Source organism: Rana temporaria, chromosome 2, assembly GCF_905171775.1.
Source record: "Rana temporaria chromosome 2, aRanTem1.1, whole genome shotgun sequence".
NCBI lineage: Eukaryota > Metazoa > Chordata > Amphibia > Anura > Ranidae > Rana > Rana temporaria.
The window spans coordinates 431,902,344-431,925,149 of record NC_053490.1 but is presented as its reverse complement, the minus strand read 5'-3'; the positions used below and the strand labels follow the sequence as shown (position 1 = coordinate 431,925,149).

The following is a 22,806-nucleotide window of genomic DNA, read 5'->3' as shown; positions in this document are numbered from 1 at the left end:
AGGGCTGTGCACAGAAGATGCCCTCACAATCTGACAGATTTGAAGTGTTTTTGCAAAGAAGAGTGGACAAATATTGCCAGGTCATGATGTGCATTGCTGATAGACTCATACCCAAAAAGACTGTGCTGTAGTAAAATCAAAAGGTGCTTCAACAAAGTATTCGTTTATGGGTGTATACACTTATGCACCCATATTATTTTTTATTTTTACTTCCCTGAACGTAAAAGATTTACATTTGTTGTTCAACTGAGTTATACAGTTAATAGGTCACATTAAAGGATGAAAAATGTTCTGAAATAATACATTTTTGTCTCATTTTTTTAAACCTAACATTTTAAAAGGGTGGTGTAGACTTTTTATATCTACTGAATGTATGTATAAAATATCCGTACCTGGAATTCTTCTTTAAAGTGGGCCTTCATTCATAAAAGGGACACCCTCACATCTGCACCCCCCCCAACCTTGTACACAAAAGGATATAGTTGTTTTAAAGTGGAGAAGAGAAGAGAAGTAAAACTAAAATAAAAGTGTAAAAAAATAAAAACTGCAGTGAAACAAAGCTACCTGCCTGTTTGCAGTCTTATGTTTAATTTACAAAATGTACATCTAAGTGTACATTTTCCACATCCTGCATGCCGGGGTAAATTAAAGCGGGGGTTCACCCTAAAAAAAAAATTCTAACATTACATCCAGCATACGAACGACATTTACAGTATGCAGGTCTTTTTTTTTTTTTTCGTTGTACATACCGATATAATGTGATTTTCTCCCCGGCTTCCGGGTTCTGATTCCCGCGGGACTGGGTGTTCCTATCCCTGGGTTAGATGATTGACGTGTTGTGAAAAAGTTCCCATGTCGCACAAGGCGCGTCACCAGTTTTCCGTAAATAGCCGAGCTGTGAGTCGCCGCTATACGGCGCCTGCGCCCACCGTGTAAAGCTGACTGCGCAGGCGCCGTATAGCGCCGACTCGCAGCTCGGCTATTTACGGAAAACTGGTGACGCGCCTTGTACGACATGGGAACTTTTTCACAACACGTCAATCATCTAACCCAGGGATAGGAACGCCCAGTCCCGCGGGAATCAGAAGCCGGGGAGAAAATCGCACTATATCGGTATGTACAGCGAAAAAAAAAAAAAGACCTGCATACTGTAAATGTCGTTCGTATGCTGGATGTAATGTTAGAAATTTTTTTTAGGGTGAACCCCCGCTTTAACTCCTATGCATGTGCAGTTGTGGCGTGATCCCTTGCTGGCCAATCAAAGCAGCCAAAGACCCAGCACCTGGAAGAAGCAGAAGGGGAGTCAGTGAGGGACCTTGTGGATGTTGGATTGTCGGAGAGGAGGTAAGTAGTTTGTGGCTTTGTTCTGCTTTCAATCAGGCAGTTTAAAAAATAGTTTTATAAAGAAAATTAAAAGTCAGCAGCTATAAATACTGTAGTTGCTGACTTTTAAAATACAGACACTAATTCCGTATACACACGATCAGGCTTTTGCCCGGCCATATCACATCGAAATTCCATCGGAGAAAAATAGAACATGTTCTATATCTAACCTCCAATGGAATTCCCCATGAAAAAACTCAGATGGGGCTACACACGATCGGAATAGCCGATTGTGTGTACAAGGCATTACTAGCCCAGGATTCAACGCCGTTATCACCCGGGCTAGTTCTTTAGGTCCATGGCGCCACTATTTTGCTTGTGGGAAGCTGGCTGTGACTTCCTGATATTTCACAGCTGGCCTCCCACTGTGCATGCTTGAGACACGCTGGGCTTTCTCACTAGTCCCGCAATCTTATGGGACATGTGACGTATCAGGCGGGGGAGGGAGGCCAAACTTCTGCTGTGCCTGCCTATAGCAGAGTGGAAGTGGATACCTGTCAGCAAGGATTTTTTTCTCAAACATTAGGTGCTGGAACTGAACAACGACCCCCAAAAACTAAAGTTTGAGTCACAAGTGGCACTCTATTTGGGCCTATGGAACTGAAAAGGATCCTGCACTTGGGCGATTTCATGTGCGACTTGCATTGACATCTGTGCATTAAATGAGATGTCAGTAAACCGCACATTAAATTGCTCTACTTCAGACGAAGTAGTGCGATTTTAAAGCCGCATTCCGTGTGAACCAGAGCTAAGGCCTTGTTCGTCAGTCAGCCAAAAGAGGCCATGTGGCTCTTGATTTTTGGTGTTCTCTTCATTACTTTAAAAATGGCGAGTGTATACAGCTACACACTTGCATACAATGAGTTGCCTCGCATTGTGGTGAGACAAAAATAACGCTGCCCACAGAGTTCAGCAGGCGTTAAAGCTTTGTAAGCAACACCATTGACTTTTATTGTAAGGCGCCTATAGCATTTATGGCATGTTTAAAAAAAAAACACACAGCAAACAGGAGGGCATTTGCTTGACGCGACTTTATTGTGTGTTAAAATTCAACACCTGTGTGAACATGGCACAAGCATATTATAAGTTGGGTTCCTTATACTATACAAGCTTACAATATTGTGTACTAATTTGAGTCCAACATAGCAGGTTCTATAACTTAGTAGAAATTTCCGGTGATACAAAAGGATTCATAAATAGAGAAATATGTTTGTGCTCAATGAGGCATAAAGGGGTTGTAAAGGTTAGTCTTTTATTTTATAAATAGGTTCCTTTAAGCTAGTGCATTGTTGGTTCACTTACCTTTTCCTTCGATTTCCCTTCTAAATGTTTTTTTTCTTTGTTTGAATTTCTCACTTCCTGTTTCTCCTCAGTAAGCTTGCCCCCATAATCCGAGCGGTGGAAAGTAATTTAGAACAGCTTACTGAACACCTTACTGAGGAGAAACGGGAAGTGAGAAATTCAGACAAATAAAACAAAGAAAAAAAACATTTAGAAGGGAAATCGAAGGAAAAGGTAAGTGAACCAACAATGCACTAGCTTAAAGTAACCTATTTAGAAAATAAAAAACAAACCTTTACAACCCCTTTAAAGCAGATCTTTACCAGAGACCATATATTACACATAAATAAATAATAATAAAATAAAGAGGAATTAAATCCATTGATTTAACGTTGATTTTACATTCCTGGAATGCCGACATTGCTAACTGTCACGTTTGCTTGTATCCCTCAACCAAACTGTCACACCATCAAATGGCTGGTGTAATATCTGACCACATGTGCAGCACCATGGCAGTTGCAGATCAAACAGAAGCAGCTTCCTTGGCTGTAAAGGATAGGAGGGTTTTATTCAGTTTTAAGGCTGTCAGCAGATCGGCCTCTACAAATTCGGCAGTGCCTAAAAATAGAGAGAAACTGAGCATGTGAGGCAGGATTACTGTATTTTAAACAGTATAGGCACTTATTTTTATTGTAAAGTGTATAGTGACAATCAGCGCCAAAACACTTTCTACGGTGCAATGTGCATAAAACTATAAAAAAAAACACAGCTGCTGTAAAACTCAGGGATTCACCACACTAATTAAACCATTATTTCCTTATAGTGATGTGTAACCTTTAAATCATTATATAAAAAACACCATTGAAAAGATTTCATATACCATCCCCTATTGTGTTTTCTGAAATAAGTGATTAAATCAGAGGTCCTGTGAAAAAAAGAATATTAAAAGCCAGCAGCTACAAATAATGCAGCTGCTGACTTTTAATAAATGGACACTTACCTGTCCAGGGTGCCCGCAATGTCGGCAGCAGAAGACGATCAATCGATCGCCTCTCGGCTGCCCCTGTTGCCATTCTCGGTGAGGGAATCGGGAAGTGAAGCCTTGCGGCTTCACTGCCCAGTTCCCTACTGTGCATGCTTGAGTAGCACGGCGTGTTCCCAGTGGTCCCCGCTGTCTCCAGAGACCAGTGTGTTTCCCAGAAGGCAGCGGGGGGGGACAGAAAGTGGAGTGACTCCCATTGCAATCTCTCCCCGGAAGTGGGTGCAAATACCTGTATTATACAGGTATCTGCACCCCCCTCCCCCCTGAAAGGTGGCAAATGTGACACCGGGGGGGTGGAGGGTTCCGAAAAGCAGAAGTTCCATTTTTGGGTGGATCTCCGCTTTAATATCACAGTGCAACCAGTCCCTATTAAAAAAGCTTATGTTAGACATAAATTGTTGATGAAAAAACAGTTCATATGTAGCGGTGGATAAAACAATCCACCACTGTGCTCATCCATCCTCACTGGGATCGGTAACATGTGCACACCATCACCAGCCAAATTGCCTGCTCACTTCACAGACTCAAATAATGGTCACTCCTTTACTCCCTCTATATGCATGTCGCCCTCTGATTGGGCTTCATCAGTAGATCTACTGATGAAGCCCAATTAGAGGGCGACATGCGTATGGAGGGGAGGAGCTGAGTCTGTAACGTCACGTCAGTGGTGAACGAGCGGATGTATATGCACATACTGTTTTACACTTTGGATCTTGTAAGTGTGCCTGTTTTTGGGGCTGTTTTAACCACTTAAGACCCGGACCTTTATGCAGGTAAAGGACCTGGCCAGTTTTTGCGATTTGCCACTGCATCGCTTTAACTGACAATTGCGCGGTCGTGCGATGTGGCTCCCAAACAAAATTGGCGTCCTTTTTTTCCCACAAATAGAGCTTTCTTTTGGTGGTATTTGATCGCCTCTACATTTTTTTTTTTTTTACTACTAATGGCGGTGATCAGCGATTTTTTTCGTGACCGCGACATTATGGTGGACACATCGGACAATTTTGACACATTTTTGGGACCATTGTCATTTTCACAGCAAAAAATGCTATACAAATGCATTGTTTACTGTGAAAATGAGAATTGCAGTTTGGGAGTTAACCACTAGGGGGCGCTAAAGGAGTTAAGTGTGACCTCATATGTGTTTCTAACTGTAGGGGGGCGGGGCTGGATGTGTGACGTCATTGATCGTGTTTCCCTATATCAGGGAACACACGATCAATGACACTGCCACAACGAAGAACAGGGAAGGTGTATTTACACACACCTCTCCCCATTCTTGAGCTCCGGAGGACCGATCGCGGGACACCGGCGACGATCGGGTCCTGCGGTCACGGAGCTTCGGACCGGGTCGCGTGTATGCGCTGGCGGTGCGCGCGACCCCATGGCTGGGCTTAAAGGGCCACGTACAGGTACGTGGATGTGCCATTCTGCCAACGTATATCGGCGTGAAGGGGTCCTTAACCACTTAACCACCAGCCGCCGTCCAAAAACGGCGGCAAGGTGGTTGCTTAACTGGGGGTCGCCGCGATCACATGTAAACAAACCGGCGTCATTTGATGACGCCGGTTCCTCCCTCCTCTCGCTGTACCGATCGGTACAGTGTGAGAGGAGAGCGCGGATGGCAGCAGCAGTGTGGGATGGATCTGTGACTATTGCAGTCACAGATCCATCCATCCCTGCTCAGCCATCCCTGCATTAACCCCTGCAATACTCTGCCTTCCCTGCGCAATACTCTGCAATGCTCTGCCTTCCCTGCGAAATTACTCTGCAATACCCCCTGCGCAATACTCTGCAATACCCCCGCGCAATACTCTGCAAAACCCCCGCGCAATACTCTGCAAAACCCCCGCGCAATACTCTGCAAAACCCCCGCGCAATACTCTGCAATACCCCCGCGCAATACTCTGCAATACCCCCGCGCAATACTCTGCAATACCCCCGCGCAATACTCTGCAATACCCCCGCTCAATACTCTGCAATACCCCCGCTCAATACTCTGCAATACCCCCCACACAATACACTGCAATACCCCCGCACCAATACTCTGCAAAACCCCCGCGCAATACTCTGCAATACCCCCGCGCGATACTCTGCAGTACCCCTTGGGCAATACTCTGCAATACCCCCGCGCAATACTCTGCAATACCCCCGCGCAATACTCTGCAATACCCCCGCGCAATACTCTGCAATACCCCCGAGCAATACTCTGCAATACCCCCGCGCAATACTCTGCAGTACCCCCTGCCAGTACTCTGCAGTACCCCTTGCGCAATACTCTGCAGTACCCCCGCACAATACTCTGCAATACCCCCGCGCAATACTCTGCAGTACCCCCCGCACAATACTCTGCAATACCCCCCGCACAATACTCTGCAATACCCCCCGCACAATACTCTGCAATACCCCCCACACAATACTCTGCAATACCCCCCGCACAATACTCTGCAATACCCCCGCGCAATACTCTGCAATACCCCAGCACCATACTCTGCAATACCCCCCACACAATACTCTGCAATACCCCCCACACAATACTCTGCAATACCCCCCACACAATACTCTGCAATACCCCCCACACAATACTCTGCAATACCCCCGCACCAATACTCTGCAATACCCCCGCACCAATACTCTGCAATACCCCCGCACCATACTCTGCAATACCCCCGCACCAATACTCTGCAATACCCCCGCACCAATACTTTGCAATACCCCAGCCAATACTTTGCAATACCCCGGCCAATACTCTGCAATACCCAGAAAATACTCTGGGGAAAAAAATGTGTTTTAACCACTTCCCGCCCACGTCATATGAGGTCCTTGACTTTGTGCAGGGATATCTAAATGATGCCTGCAGCTACAGGCATCATTCAGATATCATTTTTTTCAGCCGGCGATTCTCTACACCATAAGAACGATCATGGCGGCTGTTCCGCCTCTTGATCGTTCTTACGGGAGGCAAAAAGGGACGTCCCCACTCCCTTCGCCCTCCGGTGCTTCTTCTGACTCACCGCTGCGATCAAAGCCAGGATCGTTTTTTTTCTTGTTTTTTTTCAGGCTTCCCAGCCTAGAGGTGAGATGTGGGGTCTTATTGACCCCATATCTCACTGTAAAGAGGACCTGTCATGCTATATTCCTATTACAAGGGATGTTTCCATTCCTTGTAATTGGAATAAAAGTGATCAAAACATTTATTTTTGGGGAAAAACGTGTCAAACTAAAATAAATAAAGTAAAATGAACAATAAAAATAAGAAATAAATATTTAAAGCGCCCCTGTTCCCGCGTGCTCGTATACAGAAGCGAATGTGTACGTAAGTCCCGCCCACATATGAAAACGGTGTTCAAACCACACATGTGGGGGATCGCTGCGAACGTTAGAGCGAGAGCAATCATTTTGGCCCCAGACCTCCTCTGTAACTAAAAACATGTAACCAGTAAAAACATTTAAAACGTCACCTATGGGGATTTTTAAGTAGCGAAGTTTGGTGCCATTCCACAAGCGTGTGCAATATTGAAGGGTGACATGTTGGGTATCTATTTACTCGGCGTAACTTCGTCTTTCATATTATGCAAAAAGATTGGGCTAACTTTAATGTTTTTTTTTTTTAAAAGCACAAAACTGTTTTATTTCCCAAAAAAATGCGTTCGAAAAATTGCTGTGCAAATACCATGCGCGATAAAAAGTTACAACGACCGCCATTGTATTCTCTAGGGTCTTTGCTAAAAAAGCATATATAAATGTTTTGGGGTTCTATGTAATTTTCTAGCAAATAAATGATGATTTTTACATGTAGGAGAGAAATGTCAGAACTGGTCTGGGTGCTCCAGAATGCCTGATGGTGCTCCCTGCATGTTGGGCCTCTGTATGTGGCCACGCTGTGTAAAAGTCTCACACATGTGGTATCGCCATACTCGGGAGGAATAGCAGAATGTGTTTTGGGGTGTAATTTGTGGTATGCATATGCTGTGTGTGAGAAATAACCTGCTAATATGAAACTTTTGTGGAAAAAAAATAAAAATAAAAAAAACCTTGATTTTGCAAAGAATTGTGGGAAAAAATGACAACTTCAAAAAACTCACCATGCCTCTTTCTAAATACCTTGGAATGTCTTCTTTCCAAAAAGGGGTCATTTAGGGGGTATTTGTACTTTTCTGGCATGTTAGGGTCTCAAGAAATGAGAGAGGCTGTCAGTACATCAGATGTGATCAAATTGATCAATTTTCAGTAATTGGTACCATAGCTTGTAGACCTTATAACTTTCACCCAGACTAAATAATATCCACATTTTTTTTTTTTAACCAAAGATATGTAGCAGTATACATTTTAGGCCAAATTTATGAAGAAAAATTCATTTTTTGCAAAATTTTATAATATAAATGAAGAAAAATTCATTTTTTTACAAAATTTTCGTTCTTTTTTCATTTATAGCGAAAAAAATAAAAACCGCAGAGGTGATCAAATACCACCAAAAGAAAGCTCTATTTGTGGGAAAAAAAGGACAAAAATTTCATTTGGTTACAGTGTTGTATGACTGAGTTATTGTCATTCAAAATGTGAGAGCACCGAAAGCTGAAAATTGGTCTGGTTATTAAGTGGGTTTAAGTGCCCAGTTGTCAAGTGGTTAAAGTAACAAACAGAGAGCACTATGGAGTCTATGTTTGTGATTACATGTCAATAATCGATTTGAGAGAAGCAAAGTTGAACTGTAAGCCGTGAGAGAAGGAGAGAGTTTCCTGATTTAAATCTATGTGAAGTTATTAGCGCAAAGCACACAGCTTGGAGAGTGTAGGAGTTTCTGCTGTTGTGGCGTGGAGGAGAGAGATCGTGGAGGAGTAAAGGAGTGACCATTACTTTTTACATAGCTATACCTGCAAAAGGGGCTGGCCTGAATTGATCAAGCAGGACTTGATTTTCTGACTAAAGTTCCACTTTAATGAAACCATATAGTGGTAACGTATGAAAGCTGCTCCTTATAATAACACTGGTTACTTGGCTGTCATGCTAATCCAATGGCATTGGTATCTTTTAAAGGGGTTTTAAAGGTAATTTTTTTGTGTCCCTAAATAGCTTCCTTTACCTTAGTGCAGTCCTCCTTCAATTACCTCATCCTTCGATTTTGCTTTTAAATGTCCTTATTTCTTCTGAGAAATCCTCACTTCCTGTTCTTCTTCTGTCTGTAACTACACACAGTAATGCAAGGCTTTCTCCCTGGTGTGGAGAAAGCCTCTTGAGGGGGCGAGCAGGAGTGTCAGGACGCTCCTTTCTCTATCTGCAAAGTAGAGAGTGTCCTGACTTGCCTGCTCATCTCCTCCCCCCTCAAGAGGCTTTCTCCACACCAGGGAGAAAGCCTTGCATTACTGTGTGTAGTTACAGACAGAAGAACAGGAAGTGAGGATTTCTCAGAAGAAATAAGGACATTTAAAAGCAAAATCGAAGGATAAGGTAAGTGAAGGAGGACTGTATTAAGGTAAAGGAACCTATTATTTAGGGAAAACATTTTTTAATTTTACAACCCCTTTAAGTCCCTGACCAGAAATCAGGGTGCAGCATAGGAATTCTCATTTCATTCTGATGTTTTTTCTGTGCTGGCCCCTTTTGCTAGCATTTTTATCAGGGAGTCAGCAATGGTAGCCTGCATATTTTTCTCATTTGAAGTTTCTTGCATACTTTCAGGATGCTGGCAATAGCATTCTACAGTTATTGATTGAAGGCCCCTTTCACACAGACAGACCGTTCAGGTCTGCCTGTCAGTTTTGACGGCGGACCTGAACGGCCGCTCCATGCAGTCCTTTGTGGCGTATAAGACGAAATAAAATAAAAATATCCCCCAAAAATTGGGGGTCGTCTTATACGTCGGTACCTATATGCAGAGTCAGACTGCGGGCGCCCATTGTTCAAAAAAGCCGCACCTCCTCCTCATCCTGTTCTGTGATAGGCAGAACACTCAGTTTCCCGGCAGAGCCTGTGTTCAGTGTTCCGCTTTTTCACCGACGTCCTCGGACTAGAGGACGTCCGTGATAGGCGGAACACTGAACACAGGCTCTGCTGGGAAACTGAGTGTTCCACCTATTACGGAACAGGACGAGGAGGAGGTGTGGCTTTTGAACAATGGATGCCCGAAGTCTGACTCTGCATACAGGGATAAGCTATGGAGATCAGCACAGTGAGGTAGGCAATGGGCACAGTGAGGTATGCAATGGGCACGGTGAGGTGAGTCGGAAGGAGGTCGTCTTATAAGGAGAGTATATCCCAAAACCAACCTTTTAGCTGGAAAATTAGGGGGTCGGCAAAGTAGCTGAACTTGGATTGGACTGATAAACCTGTGGCTTTGGACACAAATAATGGTAGATCCCTCGATCATTATATTCCTGCAAGGTGAAGCCAAATGTGTTGAGTTATTGACCTCAGCACATTTATCTTCCAAATCCTGTTCCGGGTCAGGTGCAGATATATGCATTTTGGTGTCACTGTATATAGTCCTAAATATAGAGTAAGATATATTTTCCTGTAAATCTGTGTGCATTTAAATGGTCCATCCATTGTCCATCTAATGGGAATGTATAATGATGTGTGTTTTTTTATTTATTTCATTTTTTGGTGCCAAATTACTTTTCTACCATTTTCACACAATTTTTATACCTATATTTTTTTATATTCAGTTTCTAAAGTCTGCATCTTGTACTTTGTAACTCATACTTCCCACCCAGGTACAAGCACTCCAAGAGGAGAGGAAAATATCTTTGGCTTCTAACTTTGAGCTTGCTCAGAAAAACTTGTCTCTTCGCCCACGTTTGGAAACTGGGAAGGCCAACCTGGCAATTAAGTACCAGCTGTTACGTGAGACGTGTGCATCTTGTCGTGGGAAACTACGAAAAATCCGTAAGTAATTTCCTTTATGTTTTACTCTGCATAAGGATGTACAAAATGTGTCAATTTTTCGGAATGGTCATCCAGAGTTTTGTGTCCATGTCTTCATGACACATCAAATTAGATTTTGTGTTCTTCTGTATCATTTGTTTTACTTATTTCCTTGAATATACCCTAAATACAGCCTATTGAACCTTAAAGGAGAAGTACAGCCAAACCTCGTTTTTGCTGTACTTCTCCTGTGGATCACAGGGGTGAAGTTTGTTTTGCATTCCTGTGACCCGTTTTCAGCAGACAGTGGGCTGAAATCTGCTGTCTGCTGACGTCACAGAGCCGGACCAGGCTCGGGCAAGATCGCCCAACACTGGGGTCAGGATCCGCCCACATGCCTGGACTGGCACCCGGCTCAGCCTCTCAGCGAGCCGCTGAGTGCCTGACCCGGCCACACCAAACCTTTCAACAGCCCAAGGCTACAGTGAGTGAGGAGGGGGGAGAGCAGAGAGTGGTGACTGACAATCACTGCTCTCTGCTCGGGGAGCTGGGTGTTCCAAGTAAGTATAAATGTGCAATAACCCTGATTCCCATACTTCTCTTACCTAAGCGTAGCTCTAACTCCATGCCACTCTATGCATACCAAAGAAAAAGAAAAAGTTTGCTGACCACCTTCCAGCAATGTACTGTGGGTGAGTGGCTGCTGTAGGCAAAGCAGCGTACCCGTACATTGCTGCATACTTCCGGGTTTAGGGAGCATGCATGTTTGCCCGCCACCTGCTGTGATTGTACACAGCAGGAGCCTGTCAGCAAGTCCTGGCCAGTGGTTTTAGACTGGGACCTGCTGATTAGTTGTGAGCAATCACAGCCCAGAGCTCTGTGTTGATAAACAACATAGAGCTCTGTACAGAGGGAGTGATCTGTCTGTTTTGCAGGGATGAGAAACTGAGAGATCTAGATGAAAAAGTAACACACTTTATGCACATTACACATAGTTAGGCACACATTTAACCCCTTGATCGCTCTAGATGTTAACCCCCTTCCCAACCAATGTCATTAGTACAGTGACGGTGTATAGTGTTAGCGCCAGTTAGTGTCATATTGCCTGCTGCTTTATTGCAGTCCTATTATAAGTCACTGATTTGCCGCCATTAGTAGTATAAAAAAAAATAATTCCAGTATATATACCATAGTTTGTAGGCGCTATACCTTTAATGCAAACCAATCAATATACCTTTATTGGGATTTTTTTTTCATCAAAGACATCTAGCAGAATACATTTTGGCCAAAATCTATGAAGAAATTAGATTTTCAATTTTTTTGTATTGGACATGTTTTATAGCAGAAAGTAAAATATATTGTTTTGCTTTCAAAAATGTTGGTCTTATTTTAGTTAAATATCGCATAAAATAAAAAACCCAGTGGTGATCAAATACCACCAAAGGAAAGCTCTATTTGTGTGAAAAAAATATATATATTTTGTTTGGGTACAGTGTTACATAACTGTGCAAGTTATAGTTAAATGAGCGCAGTGCCGAATAGTAAAAAAATGGCCTGGTCGTGAAGGGGGTAAAACCTTTCCAGTGCTCAAGTTAATTAATGAGTAAGTAAATATTTGAATGTCTGTTGCCTGGTTACTATTCTACTTTAAGTACATATAGTATTTGTAGTAACAAGTATTAATTGCGTATGAGAGGCAATATAGCTCAGGTACTTTGAGAGTACATATAGCCGGCGTCATCGTTTTTTTACGATCGAACATTTGGGCCACGGAAGCCTGCGTTTTTGCAGAAAAACTTGAGGAAGGCATGATGGAAGGTGGAGTGGAGGACAATTGTGAGCATAGAGAGGAAGTAGAAGGAGAAGGAGAAGAGGCTGAATGGTGAGAGCCTGGAGTGTGGCTTTGTGGGTTCTGATGGCATTGCTCCCACTGGGCTCGGTGATGGGAGGCTAGGTGCCTTCTTAAGGCGGTCTTCCCTAGGTGAGTGTTGGGCTTACCGCGACTTATGTGTTGACTGCAAAGGCTGCAGATGGCAACAATATTGTCTGCAGCGGACACGTTAAAAAAAAGCCCACACTGCGGAGCCATGGACGGGCATCCTGGGAACGCCAGATGTGACCGTACATGGTTTATGGCTTGATCCTGATACATTAGGAGTCTGGTTTGTCCCTCCTGTGCAATGTAAGTTCGGCCTGCTTCTCCTCCCTATCTGCTGGTCCATCTCTCCCTCTGAACTCCCCTCCTCTTCCTCTCTTGTGGGCACCAACGTGACGTCTGTAGACACTTCATCATCGACGTCACCTTCCCCATCACTAACAATAGAGATCTCGGAGTAGGCAGCAACAGCTGGCACCAACCTCCTTGGGCTGATCTGAGTACTGCCGTGAGACTGCTGAGTGCCGGCTGTTGCTACCTCCTCTTCCTGATCTAATGCCAAGAATGGCTGCACATCAGAAATGTCTTCTGATGGATCGGAAAATTATTCCTGTTACTCAAGCGGAGGGTATATGGTGGTGGCTGTGGTGAGCCACTCAACCAAGTTTGACGTAATCGAACAAACATTGTGCCACTTCCCACTTTGGCTCCAGCCTGGTGCTCCTGCCCTACCCCTATCACCCCCGCGGAAGGGCCTGCCTCTTCCTGTCATTTTTTAAATGACCCCGTGACAAAAGTCTCTAGAGAACAGCAGTATATGTGGAAGAAGGTATATAACAAAATCTGTCGTTTTGGGGGGCCACTGGTTTATCGCACCAGTTATGAAACTTTTTTTTCAGGAAATTTTGTCAATGTGTGTAGCAGAGGTAACGCAGCGAAAGAGGCAAAAATTCAGCAGTAATCAAATACACCGCCAGTCACAATGCTGCACAATAAAAATCCACTATAATATGCTTTCTATATTGGAAAGTATATTATAAGTGTATATTACACCTATATACTGCAGAGCAAGTAGTACACCTATACCAGTGCTTGAAAGGACTTTTGTGGACCTGTTAGGTAGCGATTTGTGTCGCTAAAGTCTGTCACTGCTGGAAACGCCAACCTGTCCCTACACTGACAAAAAGCATATGAATGTATTACACACCTATGTACTGCAGAGCAAGTAGCACATCTATACCAGTGCTTGAAAGGACTTTTGTGGACCTGTTAGGTAGCCATTTGTGTCGCTAAAGTCTGTCACTGCTGGAAACGCCAACCTGTCCCTACACTGACAAAAAGCAGAATGTAAGATGGCCGCCATATCAGGTCTATTTATAAGGTAGGGGGTATGTCCATGTGCTGAAATGTCTCAATTGGCTGTCCTGCACCACCTGATGGATGTGTCATAGGTCAAAGTTCTTACCAATGTAACATTGCGGACCGCCGCGAACATCGCCAGATGTCCGCCGGTTTGCCAGGCCGCGAACTAGCAAAGTTTGCCGCAAAACGACCGCCGGGCAAGCTTTTTCAGCTGAAGAAGCTACCTGTGTGAGTAGCAAAAACATCTTCGACACCACAAACAAGTCCACTCAAAAGGGGAAGCTCTGCTTGCCCCCCCTCCACTGCCACATGTGGCACCTTTTTGTGGGGGGGGGCCTGGATACCTGGACAGGTAAGTGCCATACAGGTATACCCCGCTTTAAGTACACTCACTTTACATACACTCGCGAGTAAGGACATACCTGCGAGTGTATGTAAAGTGCCTTACAAGTACTGTACGGACATTTTGCAGCCGCAGTAGAAGGAGCTGAAGCTCCGAAAGCATACCCCGCCCTGTTCCAGTGTGCCCCTGACACCCCCACTACAACCCCTGAGACCTCAACTACAGCTCTTGACACCCCCACTACAGTCCCTGACCCCCCACTACACCCTAGAAGTGAAAAAGGGAATTGTTTCACTTTAAGTTCATTTTCATTTAAAAAAAATACATGCTCTGGTCCCGTTGTGTACTTAAAAGTGGGGTATGCCTGTAATATTAAAAGTCAGCAGCTACAGTGTTTGTAGCTGCTGACTTTTAAGAATTTCTAAAGGAGCCTGGAGTCTCTCTTTAACCACTTGCCGACCAGCTGTCGCAGTTTTACTACGGCAGGTTGGCTCGGCTGGGCAAATCGACGTTACCTCATGTCGCTTCCCATTGTAGCCACTAGGGGCACGCTCGTGCGTGCCTGCGGCTCGCCTCCGCTGCCGATGCAGGCGCGATGACCACTGAGCACCGGCGATTCCTCGTGACAGGAAGATCCTGCTTCTTTCAGGGGAGAAGAGACTGATCGTGTGTTCATGCAAAGTATGAACAGCGATCTGTCATCTCCCCTAGTAAGTCCCACCCCCCTTCAGTTAGAACACAGTGAGGGGGAAAACAGTTAACCCCTTGATCGCCTTCCAGTGTTAACCCCTTTCCTGCCAGTGACATTTTTACAGTAATCATTGAATTTTTATAGCACTGATCGCTGTATAAATGCCAATGGTCCCAAAAATGTGTCAAAAGTGTCCAATTTGTCCGCCGCAATATCGCAGTCCCAATAAAAATCGCAGATCGCCGCCATTACTAGAGAAAAAATTATAAAAATGCCATAAATCTATCCCCTATTTTGTAGACGCTATAACTTTTGCCAAACCAATCCATATACGCTTATTGTGATTTTTATTTTTTTTAACAAAAATATGTAGAAGAATGCATATTGGCCTAAACTGAGGAAAACAATTGTTTAAAAAAAATAAAAAAATGTGGGATATTTATTATAGCAAAAAGTAAAAGATATTGGTTATTTACTAAAGGCAAATCCACTTTGCACTACAAGTGCACTTGGAAGTGCAGTCGCTGTAGATCTGAGGGGGACATGCAAGGGGACAGCATTTTTTCCTGGACATGATTGGATAATAAAATCAGCAGAGCTTCCCCTCATTTCAGAGCTTCCCCTTCGATCTACAGTGATCTACAGTGACTGCACTTCCAAGTGCACTGCCAGTGCACTTGTAGTGCAAAGTGGATTTGCCTTTAGTAAATAACTTGCATTGTGGTTTTTTTTTTCAAAATCGACGCTCTTTTATTGTTTATAGCACAAAAAATAAAAACCGCAGAGGTGATCAAATACCACCAAAAGAAAGCTCTATTTGTGGGGGGAAAAAAAAGTCAATTTTGTTTGGGTACAATGTCGCATGACCACACAATTGTCAGTTAAAGTGACACAGTGCCATATCGCAAAAAATGGCCTGGTCATTGAGCAGCCAAATTTTCCCGGGCCTGAAGGGGTTAACTAATACTAGTTTTACTATGACCTGAATAAATACACTTCACAGACAACCTGTCAGGAAAGGGATATGGGAGAGGAGATGCCAAAGGTGAATAGTTTTCAAACATATAGGCTCCCAGATTTTAAAGCTTAAAGCGGGGGTTCACCCTAAGAATTTTTTTTTTCTAGCATGCCATCAAGCATACTAGTGCGAGCTAGAGTATGCCTTTATTTTATTTTTTGGCCCCGTACTCACAGTTTAATGCCGTAGTGAAGTTTCAGACTTCCTCGGGGAGTAGGCGTTCCTATCAAGAGGGGAACATGATTGACGGCCAGCTATGGCGCGTCACGCTTCTCCAGAAATAGCCGAAATAGGACTTGGCTCTTCACGGCGCCTGCGCCTAGTCTGTGCGCAGGCGCCGTATAGCGCCGTGAAGAGCTGAGACCTACTCCGGCTATTTTCGGGAATCGTGATGCGCCATAGCCGGCCGTCAATCATATTCCCTCTCCATAGGAACGCCCATTCCCCGCGTGGAGTCTGAAACTACACTATGGGATTAAACTGTGAGTACAGCGCCAAAAAAATAAATAAAGGCATACTGTAGCTCACGCTACTATGCTGTATTTTATGGTCGAATGTTGTTATTTAGGATGAACCACCGCTTTAAAGGGGTTGTAAAGGTAAAAGTTTTTTTACCTTAATGCATCCTATGCATTAAGGTAAAAAAACATCTGACAGCACCGGCCCCCCCAGGGCCCCCGTTTTACTTACCTCACCCCTCGAAAGTTCCGGGCGCGTTCTCGTCATCCTGTTCGGTTCCCAGCCTGGCCGTTGATTGGCTAGGCTGGGCGGATTGATAGCAGCGCAGCCATTGGCTGGCGCTGCTGTCAATCACAGCGGATGATGCTGCGCGCCGGGGCCGAGTGATACAGTCGGTGGCTATGGCCGCCGCTGTATCACGGGAGCGTGCTCGCAAAAGCTTTCCACCATGCGAGGGAGCTCGCATTAAGGTGGAAAGCTTTTGCGAAGAGGAGCCGAGACAGCCTCAGAGGGACCCCAGAAGACAGGGTTAGGGGACACTCTGTGCAAAACGAACTGCACAGCGGAGGTAAGTATAACATGTTTGTTATTTTTAAACAAAAAAAATCTTGCCTTTAGTGTTCCTTTAAGTTTAGGTAAATTTTTATTTATTTTTGCTACAACTGCACTGCACATAACCTAACTGTAATAAAGTTTATGCCACAATCTGCAGGCTGATCATTCATGTGGAAATTTTCTCTCCAGTGATGCCTGGTCCTCTTCACAACACTGAACTTCCAGCAGAGGGTTAATAGCTTTGGATCTAAAACTGAAGTACAATGAAGAAAGTCCCAACGGGACTGTCCCTTCCTCCATTGAGAAAAGTTTTTACATTGTTTTCACAGAATGCAACACGCTTTGTGAATTGATGGAGGGGATCCTATCATTCATCCTCCTTTTCTCCATTCACAGAACATTACATACTGTCAAAACATTGCTAAAACGTTTTATCAATAAAGGAGGGGACAGAAAGGGGTGGGTGCCTGTTGAGACATTCTTCAGTCTTCTTTGTTGGAAGTGCAGTCACTGTAGATCACTGTAGATCGAAGGGGAAGCTCTGAAATGAGGGGAAGCTCTGCTGATTTTATTATACAATCATGTGCAGGCAAAAATGCATTTTTTCCCTTGCGTGTCCCCCTCAGATCTACAGCGACTGCACTTCCAAGTGCACTTGTAGTGCAAAGTGGATTTGCCTTTAGTAAATAACCAATATCTTTTACTTTTTGCTTTAATAAATATCCCACATTTAAAAAAAAAAAAAAAACTATTTTTTTCCTCAGTTTAGGCCAATATGCATTCTTCTACATATTTTTGTTAAAAAATATGAAAATCACAATAAGCGTATATGGATTGGTTTGGCAAAAGTTATAGTGTCTACAAAATAGGGGATAGATTTATGGCATTTTTATTATTGTTCGTATTAACCCCCTCAATGTTGTGAAGAGGACCGTGCATCAGGGTAAAAAAAATAAATCAAAATTTCTACTGTATAACCGACCTGGTTTTACTATCCAGTCAGTAAGTGAATAACAAGAAAGCAGCCTGAATGAAGTCTGAAAGGTCGTACAGACGACCAGACATTCCGACAACAAAACCGTGGATTTTTTCCCCGACGGATGTTGGCTCAAACTTGTCTTGCATACACACAGTCACACAAATGTTGTCGGAAATTGCGAACGTCAACAACGCGGTGAGGTACAACGAGCCGAGAAAAATGAAGTTCAATAGCAAGCTTCTGCTTGATTTCTGCTCGATTTCGACAACAACTTTTGTTGTTGGAAAATTTGAGAACCAGCTCTTAAATTTTTGTTGTCGGAAATTCCAAAAGCAAATGTCCGATGGAGCCTATACATGGTCGGAATTTCGATCGTGTGTACGTGGCATTACAGTGCATGCTTGTTCATGTCATTGACTTGTAAGGTAGTAAAGCCAGAATTAGAATGGCTATCCTAGGGCTTGTACTTTAATTCTGCAAAGTGTACTGATTCAAACAGTTCATAGTAATATTTTTTTCTACTTGTATCTGAATGGGGAAAGCCTTGGAGCTACATTGATTAAAATATAAATGTTACATATGTACTTGATATAGTGCTCCTGTGCATTATGTTTGATAAAATCAGTAGGTCAGTTCTTCGGCTGCATTGTACTTTTATTTCCTCCTCCTTTTTGTAGATAGGACACCACCTTCAAAGTCTGCCAAATGTTTTGTAATGTGATCAATAGAAATGAGTAATTGGAGTCAGTGTAAAAGCCCAGGTACCGTACACCAAAGAAAATCATCTTTTTCTTTCTTTTTTTCCAGAGTGCCTCTTGCAGGAATGTAATCCACATGTTGCACTCAGCCACCTGCAGGAGGAGCTGCAGAGTACCGAGGCAGAATGTGAGGTCAGTGTCATTTCTAGTAAAAGTAACAAAATGTAATTGATAATAATTGTGTGTTTCGTGCAGGACATATCTGAAGGAAGATCAAGTCTTCTCAGTGCCAGGTTTTCCATGAGAAAATGTAGCCAGGAACTTAGAGCCTGGTGGATGAGCAGGGTGCCCAGCTACACCATAAATAGGGGAATAGTGTATTTGGTCAATGCTGCATACCTGCTAGTCCTTTACAAGGGAAGATGAACGTGTAGGCAGCTAGTGTGTGATGGAGCAGGCCATGGCAGTACAAATCAATTTTGTTACTTTATTGTGCCTATTGCATCAATATCAGGGAAAGAAATGGGGGGGGGGGGGGGAGAAATGGGGTTAAAGATGCTGCGATGCAAATGGGGTGGCTTCTCTGTGCCTATTGCAGTCATTATCAATGTCGGTTAAAACGAGGAGTAACGATGCTTCAGTGCTGATAGGATGGCTTTTATGTGCTGTTTGCAATACATATCAATGTCCATTGAAAAGATGGGTCGGAGGCAAAGATGCTACATTGCATATGACCACGTTCTGTATTCATCTTTCTCTGGGTCTTATTGCCCAGAATAACTTATCTAATTCTGCTCTTTCGTACTACTACACTGGAAAACTTCAGGTGACCAGGATTCCTTGTTCCTTCATTATATAAGAGGTTTTATTTGTCCATCTTGGAATTGAAATAGTAAAGGATCTAGAATTATACATGTACAGTATACACAATTGATGGATGTTTTTCCAAAATGGAATGGAATATTTATTCAAAGTGGATGTAAACCCGATTATTATTATTTTTTTACTCTTGCTGTCACAATGTAGAGTAAAAAAAATCCTATCATCTGTGCCCAGTCTTGCCACAAAGAGTTAATCCAGCTCTGAGCAATCCTCTTTTTTTCCCAGTGAAATAAACGGACAAACAGGAGAAAACCTTGGTCCGTTCCTCCCCCTTGCTGTGAGTGACAGGTTATTTACATATCTCATGCACTAACCTGGAGACAGGCATTATTTTTTAATTCCGACCCCCACTCCTTTTCTGAAGTCGTGTGGTTTACTTTTCTGGATTTTGACTGGATGTTTGTGATCATAGCAGAATTTAGTGTAAGGAATACACAGGAAAAAATGCATGTTGACAAGGGGAGTGTAGAGGAGGGCGGGGCAGTCTACTGACATCACGACTCCACCCACTGAGCTCCAGACAACAGACCCACCCACAGAATCTGCAGTGTTCCAGTTCTTATAACAGACAGAGGGGAGGCATTTGACAGGTAAGGATACATGCAGGAGGCATGTATATCCTTATAGATCAGCACTATGGCAGTAGTTTAGAAAGGATGAGAGTGGGTTTACATCCACTTTAAGTAAAGTTAATCAAGAAAATGTTTTAATGTAATCGCTGGTTTATGCTGTGGCAATGATCTACCACAAAATATGTTGAATGTTCTTACACACAATTCTCATTTCATGAAAAGATCTACAAATAAGTTTATGAAATAGTAAAGATAAAAAGAACACACAAAACACTTCACTTCTCTTAATCATGGATTAAGAGACACAATGTCATAAGGAATTCTGAGATGTATGGGTTATACTTCCATGTTTAGGAGAATTTGACGCTGGCAACTAAAAAACGTTGGTCAACAAGAATAACCTCTCCCACTTCCACCCTGCTTCAGTTTCTTGCTGGTGTCCTAGGAGAATTTTTTTTTCTCCCTTAGAGAAAAACATAAACGTTTTTTTTCCTTTTAAAAGAAAAACACTTAAAAAAAAATCTGGATTCTTCATTAACTGAAGTGCCAAGAGAACCCCCTGTTTTGCAGGCTGTACCTGGAGTGGCTATGTTGACAATGTAGGGTCTGCATTTATTGTGAACTTTGGGCACTGGGCTTTGCATGTGGTGCTCTCCAGATACCCAATCTCCTGGAAGCATGCCCACTAGAGGAGAAAATAATATTTAGAATGTGATCTAACTGGGTCCTGCATTTGGCACTTTCCAGTACCCTACTGCTGTCCTTTTAGCTGCAGGGCACTCTCCAGACCACTGCTACAATAAGCTGCAGAAAGTTCACTGCCCTGTGTATGCGTGCCCAAATTTGGCCTCAGAAAGATCATTGCCGGCTTCCTTGAGAGTCCCAGAATTAGTCCTCCTCACTGCTACCTACAATGACTTGGTCTCAGAAGGTCATGCAACCTCTTCTGTATGTGGTGGTGGTGGTTCCTAAGTGTAGCACTACCCTCAGAGGAGCTGCTGGTTTATTTTGGGTGGCATGTTACCTCTGTGACTCTTTTTCTGTAGGTAAAGGAAACAGTCCTGCTTCCAACGTCAAACTTTACTTTGCCACTCCAGCCGGAATGGGTATAGCGCACCTGGACAGGCCTCTCTCACAAGCCTGGCAGCCAGAATAACACATTAAGTCTCTGCCACAGACCCTCCCAATGATTGCAGAAAATAGTGGTCTGAAGTCCCTTTGACTGGACTTGACACCTGTATCTCCTTCAGGTAGTTTAGGTTTTGGGTACCGACTGATAGGCGGCCAACATTCAGCTTCTCAGTGTCCGGTTCCCCTGGTCCCCGATGGATGGTCAGTCCCATATTGGAACACCAGCCTCTCTTGGTACTCCTCAGGCAGACTCTCCACTGAACAGCTTCCTCCAACAGGACGGACAGCCCAAGACCACTTTAGGTAGGACCTAGTTGATTACTGAGTCCCAAGCGACAGATCAATTGCTCCGGGCAAACGTGGTCCCAAAGCCAGGATCTCTGAGTTGCACGTGCACCCCCTGGCCCTGAAGGCCATTTGCCGGGGGGCCGTGGAGTGGCTACCCTAAAGGTGGGCGCCACACGAGGAGAAGACTCATGAAAATGGCTTCTGCCCCATAAATACCCCTCCCCAGCATGCACAGCGAGGAAGCCTCCTTCTGATAATCTGCTGGGAAAAAGTATCCAGTGCTTGACTCCACTGCTGCCACCTGCCAACCTGGGGTGGAGTTGCACCCCAGGAACAACAGCATGAGCCCACAGCACAGCCAAGATGGGACAGAAGCTCCAAATTTGAACTAAATAACAATGGTCAGAGTTACTTAATATGTTTCAGAGTTTCAAGGGGGCAGGAATCATTTAAAAAAGTTCCACATTGGTGAAAACCTGGCACACTTACAACTGAGTTGTCTGTGTTCAGCTCAGAGTGCAGAAAGGAATTGTGTACCACCACACACCTGGCGGTACACACATGTTTCCCTCTGAGCCGAATACGAACAACTCTGATGTAAGTGTGCCAGGTTTTCACCAATCAATGTGGTACTTTTTTACTGATTTCTGTGCCCTTTGCGCCTCTGTTTTCTTGCATGTACTTAAGTGCAGGGGAACTGGTCCTGTGGGCCTTTCTATCACACACAGCTGAGGATGATGAAGAGTTTACCCTATCTTTTTTGATTATTTTGTGCCTGAGGAGATTCAGTCTACTTGCATAACTCCTAAGCTTAACCACCTAAGCCCCAGACCAAAATACAGCTAAAGGCCCAGGCCAGGTTTTGCGATTCGGCACTGCGTCGCTTTAACAGACAATTGTGCGGTCGTGCGACGTGGCTCCCAAACAAAATTGACGTCCTTTTTTCCCACAAATAGAGATTTCTTTTGGTGGTATTTGATCACCTCTGCGGTTTTTATTTTTTGCGCTATAAACAAAAATAGAGCGACAGTTTTGAAAAAAATGCAATATTTTTTACTTTTTTCTACTTTTTTCTATAATAAATATCCCCCAAAAATATATAAAAAAACATTTTTTTTCCTCAGTTTAGGCCGATACGTATTCTTTTACATATTTTTGGTAAAAAAAATTGCAATAAGCGTTTATCGGTTGGTTTGCACAAAATTTATAGCGTTTACAAAATAGGGGATAGTTTTATTGCATTTTTATTAATAATTTTTTTTTTTACTACTAATGGCGGCGATCAGCGATTTTTTTAGTGACTACGACATTATGGCGGACTCTTCGAACAATTTTGACACATTTTTGGGACTATTGTCATTTTCACAGCAAAAATAGCATTT

At 43.5% G+C, this 22,806-nt stretch overlaps 1 protein-coding gene across 1 annotated transcript in view; it reads left to right on the top strand.

The window, feature by feature from the left end:
- VPS37D (VPS37D subunit of ESCRT-I) overlaps window positions 1-22,806 on the top strand; it is a 57,557-nt gene that overhangs the window by 15,724 nt on the left and 19,027 nt on the right. The window contains exons 2-3 of the mRNA XM_040338320.1: window positions 10,420-10,591; window positions 18,661-18,743. Of these exons, the coding sequence (XP_040194254.1) occupies window positions 10,420-10,591; window positions 18,661-18,743 (255 nt within the window). The remainder of the gene's footprint in view (window positions 1-10,419; window positions 10,592-18,660; window positions 18,744-22,806) is intronic.